Here is a 15,336-nt window from a genome sequence, read left to right on the forward strand (position 1 = left end):
TCAGGTTCTTGAGAAACCAGGTAAATCCAGCTCCTGGTTCAGCCCACTCTGGAGCACTGTGACTGGAGCCATCTCCTGATTCCCTGAGGAAGAGCTCAGCCCTGCACCAGGCCAGGGTATGGCTGGGCCCTCACCCCAGTGCCAGCTGACAGAAGCAATGCTCTGCAGTACCCTCCAGTTTGGCACCTGGGGCTACCACAAAGCTCAAAACAACCCAGGGGGGCGGCATTTCTGGGCAGCCAGGAACTACCTGTATTCTCAGTTTTAATGTAAGCAAGACAATTTTTTTTTATTCTATGTGGTTCCCCCTTGAGGAGTTTTCAGTTAGGAAAGTCTCTTACCACAACCTCCAGCACTACAATTCACTTGCTCAGCAATAGATACCGTTTTTCTCAACCAGAACATGACAATGGTTTCCTTTTGCCTTCCTCCAGGAAAATGCTTTCACAGGTACAAACACCAGTAAATCAGTCTTCTTATCTATTAATACCTCCAGGTCGCATTCTTCAGGGGAGCTGCCAAACTGCTCATTAGAGAGCCATCAAGCATTAGCTGAACCTATCAGGTTCCTCACAAACTGTGCAGGCTTCAACTCCAGGACTTGAGGCATGCCTTTACCTCTATGGAATTCACACCTGTACACCAAGAAAAGGAACAGAAAAGCAGCAGCTGCCCTTAAAGGGGACTTAACTCACACTAAGTAGGAAGAGAAATATGCATGTACCAAAGTGTAATTAAACGTCATTGGTAACAGTATACGCTTTCCCTTGCCACTTGGCCGTTCTCCAAGTATACTGAACCCATCCATTTACAAAACAAACGACCCAGTGCTGTTAGCACATCCTGCAGTTGCTTAATTTACATAACGTAGGCTATCTGCTGCAGATTTAGCTGTTGCAAGTTGTCCTCATTCAAGATACTGTGGTGTTACGTGCAGCGTTCATGCTCAACGTTTCACTTTTATCCACATTTGGAGTTGTATTTTGTTTGTGTCATAAAGGCAACAGAACATTTTCTACCACTACTATTGTTAGCAGTGCTTTAATCATGATACTTTGAAACCTAAACCTCACTTTGGGCAGTTCACAAAAGGTCACCCTCAGAAATCTTATGGAAAGTTGGCATGCGTGCAACCTTTTACATACATTTATGCAGGGCACAGAATGTTTTTAATTGAGCTAGAATCCCATCTTTCAATGTTCAGTCACAAGCCTGGAGAAAAGCAAGTGATCTCTACCATATATAATGCATTAGCTAATTAGAATGAACTTCCCTGTGTCTTTGAAAACACGACACTGTCCACTTTTGTGCTCTGCATGATGCAGTACAGATGGGGACAAGGGGAACACCACTCTACACGCAAAGCTCCTTCAGCACTCAATGCTTCAAACAAGCCTTATCTACACTCTCTCACAAGGAACTGTCAGAAGAAACCATTGTGGGGTGACCTCACTTCACTTGGCACTTGTGAAGACTCCTGTCACGTTGATTACAACCCCTAACCTCTGACTTTTTCTCAGACTGCACTAACTTGACATGGAAGGGAAATCAATGTTGCTTGTGTTGGACTATACTGACCTGCAGTACTACATGCAGCAGGGATTTCTGACTGCCTTAACTACTGCTCAGTCTGACCAGCCATCTGCTTCTGCTAACTGAAAAGCAGTAATTAAAAACACATATATTTTCTGATCACCAGTTTTCCTCCTGGTACCACGCCCACTGCTGGTTTCAATTCACCATCCATTATTTCTTGCCCTGTGTGACTGGCTTTGGGGCTACCATGTTATTCCAAAGCTGATGAATCTTTCATCAACTTTGCTTTCATAACACTTCTTATTATGCTGTGCTATTAGTCTTTTAAAACTCCTACCTGTAACATCTTTAATCAGAAACCAAAATGACTTCAATCAAAACCAGAATTTCAGAAACAGGTACAACTCCCTATGAAAGCATCCGGGACTTTACAAGGAGCTCTGCTCTAAACCCCTTTCATTACACCAAAACAGTAGTTTTGCTACCAAGACTTTTTGAAGATCTTTCACGATTACTTTCTTGCCTCCTGCTCTTAGTCCAGCTTTGGTCACTTCTGTCACATGCCAGCTATTGGACAAATGAGAAACATGAAGAAATCAATTTTGTAACAAAATTTATTTTTGCTCTGTGGATACAAATCCCAAACATCAACAAACAAATTCCAGTGGAAAAATACCAGTCATTAACAATGAAAACTTTTATTATTATTTAATAAATAGAACTTTGGCATTCAAAATTCTAGCTGTAAACCCTACTTTAAAAAAAATTTACAAAAAGAGGCAAGAACAACAAGCCTAAAGCTGAGCCAGCCAGTGGCTCCTTTACTTTTTACAATGAACACATTGTGATTAAGTCATGACAACTCTATTCACATATGAGGTATTCTGAGCGGTTCACAAATTGAACCCAATTTACAAAACTACCAGTCTTCAGGGACTGATCCAATACATATGTCAGCTGTGCTTTTAAAAGATATCTCCAGATGCTCTTCCCCACTGAACTAATGATATACTGCAATTTATATACACAAAATGAACACATTATGGTTGGAGTTTCCTGCTCACGCTGCATTCTGCAACCAGCCTAACATTCAAAGTGTACACCTAGTACCCAGTTTAAGTACTCCTGTTTCTAGACATCATGCGAGAGTTCTGACTACAAAAGCTTATGCACAAAATATTGGTAGTTAGAAGAAAACAAGGTGCAGTCATCAGCATCCTAATAACTTCTCTAAAAGTTCAAGGGGAATATACACTTCAGGCAAAAAAAAGGCACAAAGGTATGTAGCTGTGGAATTAATATTGCTAATGAGCTATAAGAAGAAGTCATCCCTTTAGATAATGACCACTGATTTATATGCAGTCTAAGAATGCAGATTAGTTCAGATATGTTTTTCCCACTCATGACAGAACTCAGATCAATGAGAAGAGCCCAATTACAGTTCCAACTCCACCTGCATAACACCACTGATCAGGACAAGGAAAACTGGAGCAAATTATGCCCCTGCAGAGAGACTGCAGCTTGCCGTTGCTGCCTGTGCTAGGACAGCAGGTCACAGAGGAAGGGGTTCGCTTCCTTTCCTTGTGCTCTCACCCTGCAAGAGAAACGTCAACCCTTCCCTGCCTCCATTTGAAATGAAAGGTGGGCAGCAAGGGCAAAGGAAGGAAACCTTTGTAAGTGAAATGGACGAAATTTCAGCTCTTGTAATGACTTCATGGCCACCAGCAGTTTCGAATGCTGGAGCCCAAGTGCATGCTTACAGCAATCTCCACAATTTCACACAACTATCACACTACAAAGCTGCAGAGCAGGGGCGAGCAACCTAAATCACATTTACACAACTGAGCCGTGTTACTTCTATACTATATAGTAAATACATAGCATCACCTATAGCTTGTCCGAAGACAGTTACTTTCCAAGTCTTTTTCAAAATACATTCTTGAATACAGTAGTTACTGTAAATATCTTTTAAAGGATTGTATAAATTCAGTCTGAAACTATACAGAACATTACTGTACAAATTTGCTGACAGCCAGAACAGTACAGTATCGATTCATGAGCAGTTGGTTTTCAGCCCTTGAGATTGTCTAATAGCTACAGCAAAAAGTTGTCATGACTAAATCTAAGCAATTCCAATGTTAACATTAGTTAACCAACTCTGTATTAAATATGCTGAATGAGACCACACACACTACATTTTAACCAGTTAAACAACCATGCATATCTTAGACAAAGCTTATTCCATTTAGAGGCATCCATAAACTGATGCAGATATAATAATTGCTACTACTACAACAGGCCAAATTTTAAGTAATCAAAGGAAAATAGTGGATCACTGTAGACAGTCAATTGGTAGTCTGCATCTTTGGCTCATACATCCATCCTTTCTCTCCCTACTTTAATTTGACTGAGGCAGAAAATCTCAGGGTTTTTTTTAAATCAAGTGCTTTAAAGTCAACATAAATATTACAGGGTCCATAATGAGAATATGACAGTGCAAGATTAGAGCACTGTAATAGAAGTATTACAACTAAAATGGGTCCTCCTTTCTGAGGGACTTTCAACCAATACTTGAAGAGCATAAAAGCTCCTGAAGCGCTTTGCTAATCTAAAATTACTGATCTCAACTCTGCAGTACAGTATCACCATGTAAGTGGAGGGACGGTGGAGGCACACCAGCCAAGTTACCAGCTTAAAAGTTCAAAGGGACTCAAAAAATCTTGTGCTCCTCCCTAACTGCTCTGTTAAACTCCTTGTTATTTCCACCAAATTTAGAAAAATATGTTGCTTGTTAATTTTTATAGGTACAACATTTCCATGTAAGGAAATACTAACATGCAACTTGGGTGTTGCCTCTCTCCCTAATACTTCCAGTTTATTCTCTGAAATGCTATTGTTGAATTCTGATATGAGACAGATACCATGAACTGGAGACTACTATGTCACTGCAGGGCCACCACCACCAAAGAACTACACCTAAAGAACGAGCCGAGGCCCTAGTCACAAAAGCCAGTACTGTCAGAGGCACAGGAAACTGTGCATACCATTTGTGCAAAGAAAGATCCTTGTTCTCAGTTTTGCACTAGTATAAAAGCACACCTTCAAACCTACAGAAACAGCACAGAAATGTAAAACAAGATGGCCTGGGTTTCTTTTACCTTGAAGTAGACACACTAGGCAATTTCACTTGAGATTTCATCTGGATGCTGTTTTACTGCTCACAGGAGCTGAACCAGTCACATTAACCTATCTGAAAATACCATGTAGCAATAACATAAATAACACCACTTTTTTTTTCCCCACAAATTAGTCCATGTTTCAGGATAGAGAAAACAGTCAAATAAATAAGTCCATACAGCTAAAAAATCAAATCACTAAATTATAAAAAGAATATTAACTGTTCAACGATGAAAAGAAAGCAAAACATCATCAAGTTAAAAGTGGTAGCCGGTCTACACTTTTTTTTTCTTTCCTCCTATTAACACAAATATAATCAGAAAACTGAAGATATTAACACTTCTGCCATAAAAATTTTGCCCTAGAATTTTCTTGGTGCTAATTGCTAAGCTTTCGAAGAGATTTCTGCCGTTATCCACACTATCGGTCAGTTGACTGACTTGAACCTTAGTCATCTGAAACTTTCTTTTAATACCACGTATGTAGCTGATGCTCAAACACAGTGTGATCTGAGAGTGGTTTTGCTCTTTGCAGGTATCTGTTTCCTTCAGTTAAATACTATTTTACACCACGCATAACTTTGCAGCTAAATTGCAGCAATGTTCCAGGAAATCAGAAGCCTGAATGTCATCTGTCTCAGAGGAGTGAAACAGCACTGCCAAGTGACACTCACTGAATAAACTATGGAACATGATCGTAACTTTTTAAATATAATTGCTTCCTACATAAATGGAGAAATAAAGAATTCCCAGACAATGTGGAAAATTTTGCAGTCCTCAGATAACCAAATACTTAATACTGCTAAGTGGGAACATTCTGTCTTGAGCCCTAATTTTGCCAAGTGCCAAACATTAGTTTTGTAGCTGTGGTAAAAAAACGGTTTGAGGTGGTTCACAACCACCTCAGAGGCCTTCAGGGATGGAACACAGACCACCCACATTTTAAAACTGAGATGATCTAAGGGAAAAATAAGTATGGTACAAACACCAAAAAGTACAGTGGGTTTTTTTCCCCAACAGCCACGTACTATGCCTCTCTGGGTTTGTCACAGACTTCACATTATCAAAACTTTTTACAGCAATATGAAAGTGCTTGAAACAATTTGAAAGCACTATATTTTATGGACTTCATTTGCATAAAGGAATTAAAACTTGGTCTTCTGCTTTTGGACAAACAAGCTAGACAACCATTACTAAAATCAAGACCTTCCCTGTTCCAATTTTTTATGCAACTACATTTTGTAGTGCTCCAAGACTGTTCCAATTGCAGTTCCTAGAGTGAAATGCAGCTGAAGACTCTGGCTTCCCCACACACAACTACAGGTCCTTTGATACTCTCCTCTGACTTCAGAACACAGATAATCCCATACAAACCTTTGATGAAGGAAAGGACTGAGAGTAGCAGCAGCAGGGCTGTTTTGATGCTCTGATTCCAGAAATTAGGTGAATTAATAAAATGAACCCTAATGAAGGAAACAGAGTGTCCAACTGAATCATTCTTCACAGCTTGTTCCTACATTCAGTAGTTTGGAGAAAAGATTTCTTGTAGTTTGTACCACTCTGTTCAAACAATGACTCTCCCCTCCCCAGCAGATTCTGGAGATTAAATATGAACAGTCCTCAGACAGATGCACATGAAACGTTATTTGCAGTCTTCCAATATGGCTCCTTATTAGAAATGCAAAGACCTGTCACACAGCAGCATTTAATAAGTCATTTGCTACTAGATAAAATGTTGTCATTGAGTGATGCAATTGTCCCCCATATCCTGAGCGTAACGGTCCGACATTATAGTCCTTAATTCATCAATATCTTTTCGTAACTGACAAACGTCCAAGAGCTTCTTTGAAAGGGTTTCTGTGCTGTGGTAATTTTCATTTTCTTCAGCTGAACAGCTCAGTGCTACGAGAAACAACACCCAAGGTTAAAGCTCTAGGAACTGTACTCTGTGAGCACTTCAACTAGTCAGTCCCCTCTGACATAAGGGGTAGGCCACTTTAATTACATCAAGACAAATCAGGCTTTAGTATGATGAAAAGCCAACAAAACATGGTACCATGTGAACCTGTAAGTCAATTCAGAGCCCATCAGTGCTCCTCTGAAAGACACACTTTTCTGAAGTCTGATGGATCTCAACAGCAGTGAAAAACATGGGTAGAACTGCCATTTCATAGAGATTTTGGAGGTTACTATGGCCAGTTAGAAAAGATGGATAGGAGGGCTTGGGAAATGAGGCCATGTAAGATGATGAGAGTACTACAAACATGCTGCAAACTATTCATCCTGCTGTCTGACAATGGCTTCAGGGACTTTTGAGATGGGCATATGCTGTACTCCTCAGTACTTTAGGGGGCTACAGCGCAGATAAGTGAGACTATGTGGTATAGAGTAGCTCTTGTGGCAGAGGACACTGTACTTTTACATTTCTACCTTGCTGATAGATTCACTGCTGAACTGGACCATCTGATTAATTCTAATTAACATTCAGAAACAATAGAATATTATATGTTCAGGTTAATACCATGTAATTGTCTATTAAGCTTGTTAAAAGAAAAGACCTAACAAAGTCATTATGCTGAAGCTTTGACTGGGGTGCTTCTCATTTCTTTGGTTAAGCTTAACAGCTTAGTAAGTGCCAAATACAAGATGTGCCATTAACAACAGTACTGGAGATGAAGTTGCCTGGCACTGAACTTATCTAACACACACAGACACCCCTACCCCAAACTAGACATGAACATGTTCCAACAGTAGATGCATATTCCTACCACTTGACCCCAAAGGCTTTGAAAAAAAAAAACAACCCCACATAATATAGCTACAACAGGCCTCCTTATGCTTCACCTCGTTCATAATGAGTTGATAGAGCAGCACGCATTTGACAAAAAAGCATCCATTAACCCTCAGGGTGATTGCAGCGTGTCTCAGGAAGGAGGGATGGACACCTAGCTACACACCATTCTTTTCTAGGGGGTTAACACAGCCATGACCAGTGAACATATCCATGACCATACCATGAAGAGCCAGCTACCAGCTCTTCTGACTTGGCAAGGACCTCTACAGTCATGTAAGACTATAAGCTCAGCCTTTCTAGAGTGCTCCAGACATACAGTTCACACCCAACTGCTCCAGTTGCATTAAAGGGGGACACTGGCCCCTCTAACGGGCAAGTTCAAGCACTACTCAGCTAAACTGTTATTCTTTTGTGTCAAAACACAGTTAAGCATTGGAATGCCAACATCACTTACATCTGATTCCCAGCAGTAAGGAAAGGTTAGGCTCCTTGCCCTGAGCTCTCTGGGTAAGAATACTGCACAGTGCTTTCAAGTCAAACAAGCAATTGGACATTTCCTTGAACAACTGGTCTGCGACTGGCATCTTCTCAGATACTGGTTGCCTGGACTGCTCTATCTGCCGCATCTGCTCCTTCAGGCAGGCATTCTCTCCCATCAGTCTTTGGTTCTTCGTGGAAAGTAAATGGGAAAAAGGGGAAAGTTAGTCTGCACCATAAGTTTCCTGTTCCAAACCACACAAAAAATAATTAAAAATATTTAATTTCCACGCATGTAATCTGTATTTCTGTACCCCTTCAAAGAATGGCAGACAGACAGATTTTACATGGCTATTTCACGTTACCATTGCTTTAATCTCTCACTTCTTGAGGTTGCAAAGATACCTATAATACATCTGCATGGTAGACACTGCAGCACAGTAAAGTATGTAATTAAGCCTATAAAGCCCTAACATGGGATTTTATAACCATTCTAACAAGGCACCTCCCAGCTGCTGTGGTGAGGGGTTGGGTTACTGGAGTTCTTACTTACTTCAGAGAGAGCTTTATTTAACTGCTCTTTATTCTTTTCTTTTTCTTCAAGCTCATTTGTCATCTTCTGAACAATCAGCTTTTCTTGCAGAAGCTTCTCTTGCATAGACTAAAATGAATCAAAACACAGGTAATGATTTTAAATTTTTGTACTTTATATCAGCACTGACAGAAAAAAGCATCCTTAGTAAATTTCTACATTTCATGTATTTATTGTTTTGTATTAGTACCTTTTTATTTTCTATCATGTTGCACCAGGTAACAGTCAGATGGACCCTGACACCTCCCTGCAGACTGACATAGCTATTCCAACTGTCAGTGAAACCCTTTAAATAAGCAATATCTGTTTAGAAACAAAACAACTTTATGTGTGTAAAATCTTACTCTAATATGGAACGCAGGAAGTCTAAAATAACCATGCAATATTGTTTATTCTAACAAAAAAAATTTACTTTGAAATAAACAGCAGATTAATGACAGCTAAGCTTTGCTGTGCAATTCCAAGTTTGTAACGAGATTTTTTCTTTGCCTCTCTTTTCAACAAAGACTATGGAAAGACTTCCTTCAACCTTTTGTAACACAGAATTCACTTCACCTTCTATACAGCTGAGAAGAAAGCCTTTGACAGTTGATACACAGCAGCAACCTCTTTAAAACCATTCACACACAAGATAAAACAGTCTATACAACTCTGTTGAAAAAATAACTGCAGACAAAAAAGTAACTTATTTGTAGTTTACAGTGTCATTCTTAACAGATACAATAATTACTATTTAAGTAATGTAAACAAGAAATCATGAGACATTTCCAAAATGGATTTTTTTGGGGGGTGAATTCAACATGGCTACAGGTGTCTGCTGTTAAAAGCACTCACGGTTATTTCTCTAGTGGCTTTTAGATCAATATATATGCCTTTCAAGGTCATCTGGCAAAATTCAGAAAGAGGAACAGTCAAAGCATCTTATCTGAATATTAATAACAATGAATAGTGATTATATAAACTCCTGAGGCTTTAAAGCAGAGATATCTTTTCAGCTTTCATGAAGAAAAAAATCCTCTTCTGTTGTTAATGTTATTGCTCACAAATCCAACGTTGTGCTAGCACAGTGTATATAAAGTGTCCTCTCCGTCTCTAGCTCAGCACATTGATAGGTAAAACCTGTTGCCCAATCTCAATTATAAGATGCAAATTCAATCCCATCACACTCAAAATACAGCTGAAGCATTGGTAACAACAGTGCACACCCTGGCACAGTTTTGATTGTAACCTTCCAAAGAGTGAAACCATAGACCACAATGAGGGGAGGAAAAGGAGCATTCATAAACCAATGTCTCTCAATTTATGAAGGACACTGTCCCAGAAGAATGTTTTCTGGTTTTGTTTTTTTTTTTTTTCCCTTCAGTATCTGTAGGAATAATCCTAAAAATTCTTCCTAAGCAGACAGCTCTTCCATGGGGAATTCTAGAGAGTAGCTTAAATAAAATGCTATAGAAAGATCAAAGTCACTCTTTAGTAAAAAGTATGTTTAAATTACTGCACCATGACACTGTAACTTTAATCAAAGACAGAAAAAACCCCAAGCTCCCCTCTTGACAGAATTACAACAAACTTTGTCAATGTATGCTGGTCTGGGGGTCTTAGGAAAACTATTTAGCTTTGGAAAATATGTGGAATTTATTCTTGTGGGAGTTGTTCCCAAGATGTATAAAGAACAGAACTTTCAGGTACCAGTACTGGGATTGTATTCTCTACATATGGGCCTGCCCTTTACCATGTTTGTGGCCTAAAGAGTGGATAAGAAGCTACATAATTGACTTGCCTGCTGTAAAAATTAGAACTGTCAAGAGGCAAGTCAGGGCCAATACACAGTGGAGTTTTTAATGGCCTTGCCACTCATGAGAGGTGTGCAGCCTTGACAGAATTTCCCAATGCATTCAATGCATTCACTGCTGCATTGCACAAACAGTGAGAAAAAAAAGTATTTTCTTTTCCAGTTTTGCAAGGAGTACAACAATGGTGCTAAAATATACTCACTTAATACACACTAGCCCCCCCACTTTATTTTCATATAAATAATAAGAATCAGCAGGCAGAAGCCAGAAACAACTACTTGTTTTAAAAAAACATTTGACCTGTTTCTCAGTTCATCCACACCACGCCCCTCAAAAGGAAGAGCTGAAGTAATGTGCATCCTAAAGATAAGCTGTGTGAGAAAGCACAGCTTCACACTCCAGCGGGAGGAAGGGGAGGAAGAAAGAAGGGCCAGAACCACGTCAAAGGAAACAACCTGGGCAGGGAGAGGGCAGGAAGTAGCTCTACTTCAGGCATTTCCTTTGTTGTCCTTGCAGATGAGCAGAACCTGTAAGTGGTGTTGAACAGTCTTCTTTAGTTTTTTAAAATTATCGACTGAGAAAAATGGCCACACTGGGTCAGACTGAAGGTCCCTCTAGCTCTGTCTGTGGCACCAAATGATTAGGAAGGAGAACAGGGAAACACAAGTGCCCAAAACACCCTCCCACCTTACAAATATCCTCAAATTTTAATAGTTTTTGATGAAGAGCACATTCAGGGACACCCAGAGCCCGTTACAATCCATGCCTTGGTACTAGCACTTACCATTTCATGTTCATGTCAACACCAGACATTATAGGTTTGACTGTCCAACCTTCCTGAGGATGGGCTCAGGATGGGAATACAAGTTCAAAAATATTAACTCCTCTAGTGTATTTTCAGAACTACACCTGCCATTAAATTTACATCACTTGCAAACTACTCCAAAACCAAGTAGAGCATTCCAAATTATGCGCACATGTTCAGCTCATGAGTTGCACTGTTTAACAGGAACTATTAGATGTGGAATTCAGTGTTTATGTCTAAAAGATAACCTAGCATCTATCATTCTCTGCTACCCTAATTTTAAGCACATGTGCTTAGAGCCTGGCTACATCCACAGCTCTATGACATCCCAGTTGCTCATAGTATTACAAGTCCTTTGTACATCACCCTTAATTTCTCCATATGCTTTCCAAAGTTACAGTTTGGTGGCATTACCCCCAGCCTGACACAGTTTTGTTTTATAGTGGCTGACAAGATTGACAGATGTACTTTGGGTAACACAGACATTGCTTAATTTGACTTAGTTCCACTGTATTTTATTTTGTAAAAAAAAAAAAGTTAATTTTGTGATATTGAAATTAATCATGTAAAAACAGGGTTTTTTTAAACACCACTGCAATCTACAGTTTTTCTGAAGATGTCTTATATATGCAGCCACAATTATGAGCAAATAGAAACTAGCCTTGCTTCATACACTGCTGTCTGAAACAGAACTTGTTTTCAGCTTGCAAGTTAAAAAACAATGAACTAACATTCTCAAGCATAAGTTTACAATGGCAGAAGACGACAGGGAATAAAATGAGATCTGAGCTGAAGATAAATTGTACTTCTCTGCTGATACAGGATTTCAGTTTCTAATGACCTAATTTTCAATGCTTCCCAAGGAATAAACATGGAAGGCCAGGGAGATCAAGGATACAAAGAAAGTGCTGTAGTCTACAAGTAATTAGAGGGCTAACATAATTTTCAAATCTTATTTTCTGTCCTTATACAAAATACCTCAGAAGAGGAAAAGTAAAAGAAAGTCCTGGGGAACAGAACACTATTCACAGACTGTCACAACTATTCAGCATTTCCTAGTCTCAACTCCCCAGAGTCACTTCAGACTAAGCACAAAAAACAGCCAAGTGTATAAATGTGCACAAAGATCACCGATCTCAAGATGAAGGTGAGGGTTACAAAAAGATCAGAAAGGTTATGAAAAAATTTAGATTCATGATAATACATTTAGGTAAGTCATGCATATTTCTTGTAAGCATTTTTCTAATAAACATATACACATAGTATATATGTCAATAATCTTAATTTTTGCATGTAACAGGCTTCTCCATGAAAACATCAGTTTGATAAACTGTATTCTTCAAACCTAGAGAAGCCTAAATGATCGATTTTGCTTTTCAGTTAACTGGTTTATGTTATGCTACAACTAAAAATCCCCTACTACTTCTCTATAAATGTATTTAATACATTAATTTCACCAAACAAAAATATGATTGTTGACAGGAATCAGGCCTGCTATTTACCTGCATACTAGAGAATGGAAACAATTTAATTGTGGAAGGCAACTTACTTTCACCATCTACAAATAAGCAAACTTGGCTCTAGTGTGCAAACAAGAAAGCACGTTCACTTAGTGAGTGTTATGCAAGCTGTTTTAGGTATCTTCATTATTTGGACACTAGCTCCACAGAATGCTCCTTTCCACTTTGGAAGGAGCAGGCATTCAGCTGGTTGTTTACTACCATTTTGCTGTTCTTCCAAAGCTAACATACACAGGGCCAAACCAGAAGCACCTTCCTCAATCTCAAAGGACAACCCTGTAACTTCAGTCCCTCTGGAGGGCAGGGAAGCAAAAAGTGTGGAGACAATGCCAATCTAGAAGTATGCAGAAACTAGAGTTCACTGAATTTGGCTTCAGTATTGGCTGAAAACAGACGTTTGGTGTTTGAAATGCTCAGCTTTTTCAAAAGTAAGTCGTAACTTCTCAGCTATAACCTGTATAATGTTTCCTTTTCTCCACAACAAACACTGGTCACTAAGTAACTTTGAAGTCTCAGGAGCCTAAGGTGTTAATCTGATCCACAGGGCTGCAACTGACTCCTAGCTGACAACCTCTGCTGTTTTGAAAAATCCTTGGCTCCAAGCTAGGTGCCCAAGATCCGCCAAGAGAGTTAAGATATCTGAGTGACTGATGTGTTAGAAACCAGTTGAACAGGGACTTTCTTAAATGATGTGTAATGCAAAGTGGTACAGTTTAGAAAGTTACCTGTCTCTACTATGGGTCTCAACAGTGAAGCTCCTAATCAATATCACATTTTGTATTTTGGTTATCTGAACCCCAAAGCTGGATACGAGGCTTTAACTGTTATTTACAGAGACAGTCCTTGCACTTTAAATGAGCAGTTCTGATACAACATCCACTAGACCAGCAGAATAAGGATACTACACAGCAACAGTTTTTCACTTTATCATGAGCAACAGAAGTGCTACCACACAAACATCAGTGCCCACCACATCATGAGTCCGTAAGAAAACATATGTCAATTACAAGCCAGAAGATTAAGTTCTTGTAATTCCTACTTTTGCCTCCTATTTGGGAAGATATTTGATGAAATTCACACTTCAGTAATGTTATCTTTACAAACCTAAAATGTACAAGAGTAAACAACAGAATACACACTGTTCCTTACCTGCATGTCTAAAATCAGTCCAGCTATCTGATTTTGTTGATTGTCAATGACCTAGAATATAAAAGTGAGTAATGTAAAAGGCTGGAATCTCTAAATACTTTTGTTTGTTTGTTTGTTTAATCAGCTTGCAGGTGTGTAGCCATAGATTTTAATGGAATATTTGAAAATGTAAATGACAAGAGAGTTTAACTCTGTCAGAACAGGAAATTAATGCAAAATAAATGCAGTGAACAGAAACAGATACCGAAAAGAAATCTGAATTAGCAACAGATGTGTAATTCTTTAGTGAGAAATTTATTTCTAAAATAAAAAAAATAAAAAAATAAAGAAATGCAGAACTCGAGGTTAAAGATGCCAACAACAGATTACTTGTAGACCAACCTTATTGGCTTTCTCATTCTTTTCTTTGAGACATTCATTCTCACTCTGAAGCTGTTTTGTGTCCAACATGGGAAGGCGAATACCATCTTCCAGGCATTTTTCTACTTTTTGTTGTAAGCTGTCATTCAACATGAAAGAAAAATTAAGTGTGCTGACAGAAATGAGGAGAGGGGTGTGTTCGAGTGAGAAATTAGACAGTTGCACCATCTTCCAACCAGACCTGTTAAACCACACTAGCAGAATCCAGACTTACAGAAAAGCAAACCAACAATGGATGAATGACTGAAAAATCCTGAACTACTGAAGTGTCTGTGGCACTGTCAGGAACAGATTCATGCAGGAAGGGCTTTATGGGCCAGATTCTGTGCTACATCTCCCAAGAGGCACAGCTCCAGCAGTTCAGCTCAGGGAGGGAAAGCAGACAGGAGCAAAGAAACTTTGTGGTTTTCATGGCTGCTCCGCGTTACTTTGGGAGGCAAGACAGCACCAGCATAGATTGATAGTCTTCAAACCTCCCAAACTTATAGGTGCTTTAAAATCAGACTCTCTTAACAGGGCAGACATAACTCAAAGTGGAGTCCAGAATGAGATATTGCACTGACTACTGGTGGCCAATGGTTCAAGCCCCCTGTGACTTTTAAGAGGGAGCATTAGGAGCTGGCAGCTCTTGCCAGCTGCTCCCCACACAAGGGAGCATAATCTTCAGACCCTCTGTAGTTTATCTCAAGCTCCTAGGTGTAGCTAGAACCTCTGCCTGCTTGCCTTGTCTCAGAAAGGAAATACATTTTATTAGTGTTTATCTTGCTGTTTAATTTAGAAACCAGAGGCCACCTCAACTATTTGTTGGCTTTCAGAAAAGTCAGAATGATCCCCCTCTAGATTATGAAGGCACTAAGAAAAAAGGCCTTTCATTGGTAAGAGGGAAACAATGTTTCAACAATTTGGCTGGCAAGGTGTCCCAACCAGCTTTCCTTTCATCATGGAAACACTTTCAGTCTCCTGTGGCATGCACCTTTAACCAATGGAGGGAGGGTGAACTGCAGTAACACATAAATTACTAAAAGTGACTCTCCCCTTCTTCCCCCTTCACCCTCTAAAAATGTTAGTGTTTAA

General features: G+C 39.3%; 1 protein-coding gene across 1 annotated transcript in view; it reads right to left on the reverse strand.

Annotated features, from left to right (window-relative positions):
* Positions 1-2,132: 2,132 nt before the first annotated feature.
* CEP85L (centrosomal protein 85 like) overlaps positions 2,133-15,336 on the reverse strand; it is a 110,295-nt gene continuing 97,091 nt past the window's right edge. Inside the window, exons 9-13 of the mRNA XM_034060755.1 lie at positions 14,224-14,341; positions 13,843-13,893; positions 8,537-8,644; positions 7,961-8,174; positions 2,133-6,614 (exon numbers count right to left, since the gene is read on the reverse strand). Of these exons, the coding sequence (XP_033916646.1) occupies positions 6,451-6,614; positions 7,961-8,174; positions 8,537-8,644; positions 13,843-13,893; positions 14,224-14,341 (655 nt within the window). The 3' untranslated portion in view covers positions 2,133-6,450. The remainder of the gene's footprint in view (positions 6,615-7,960; positions 8,175-8,536; positions 8,645-13,842; positions 13,894-14,223; positions 14,342-15,336) is intronic.

Source organism: Melopsittacus undulatus, chromosome 3 (genome assembly GCF_012275295.1).
Source record: "Melopsittacus undulatus isolate bMelUnd1 chromosome 3, bMelUnd1.mat.Z, whole genome shotgun sequence".
In the NCBI taxonomy this organism is placed as follows: Eukaryota; Metazoa; Chordata; class Aves; order Psittaciformes; family Psittaculidae; genus Melopsittacus; species Melopsittacus undulatus.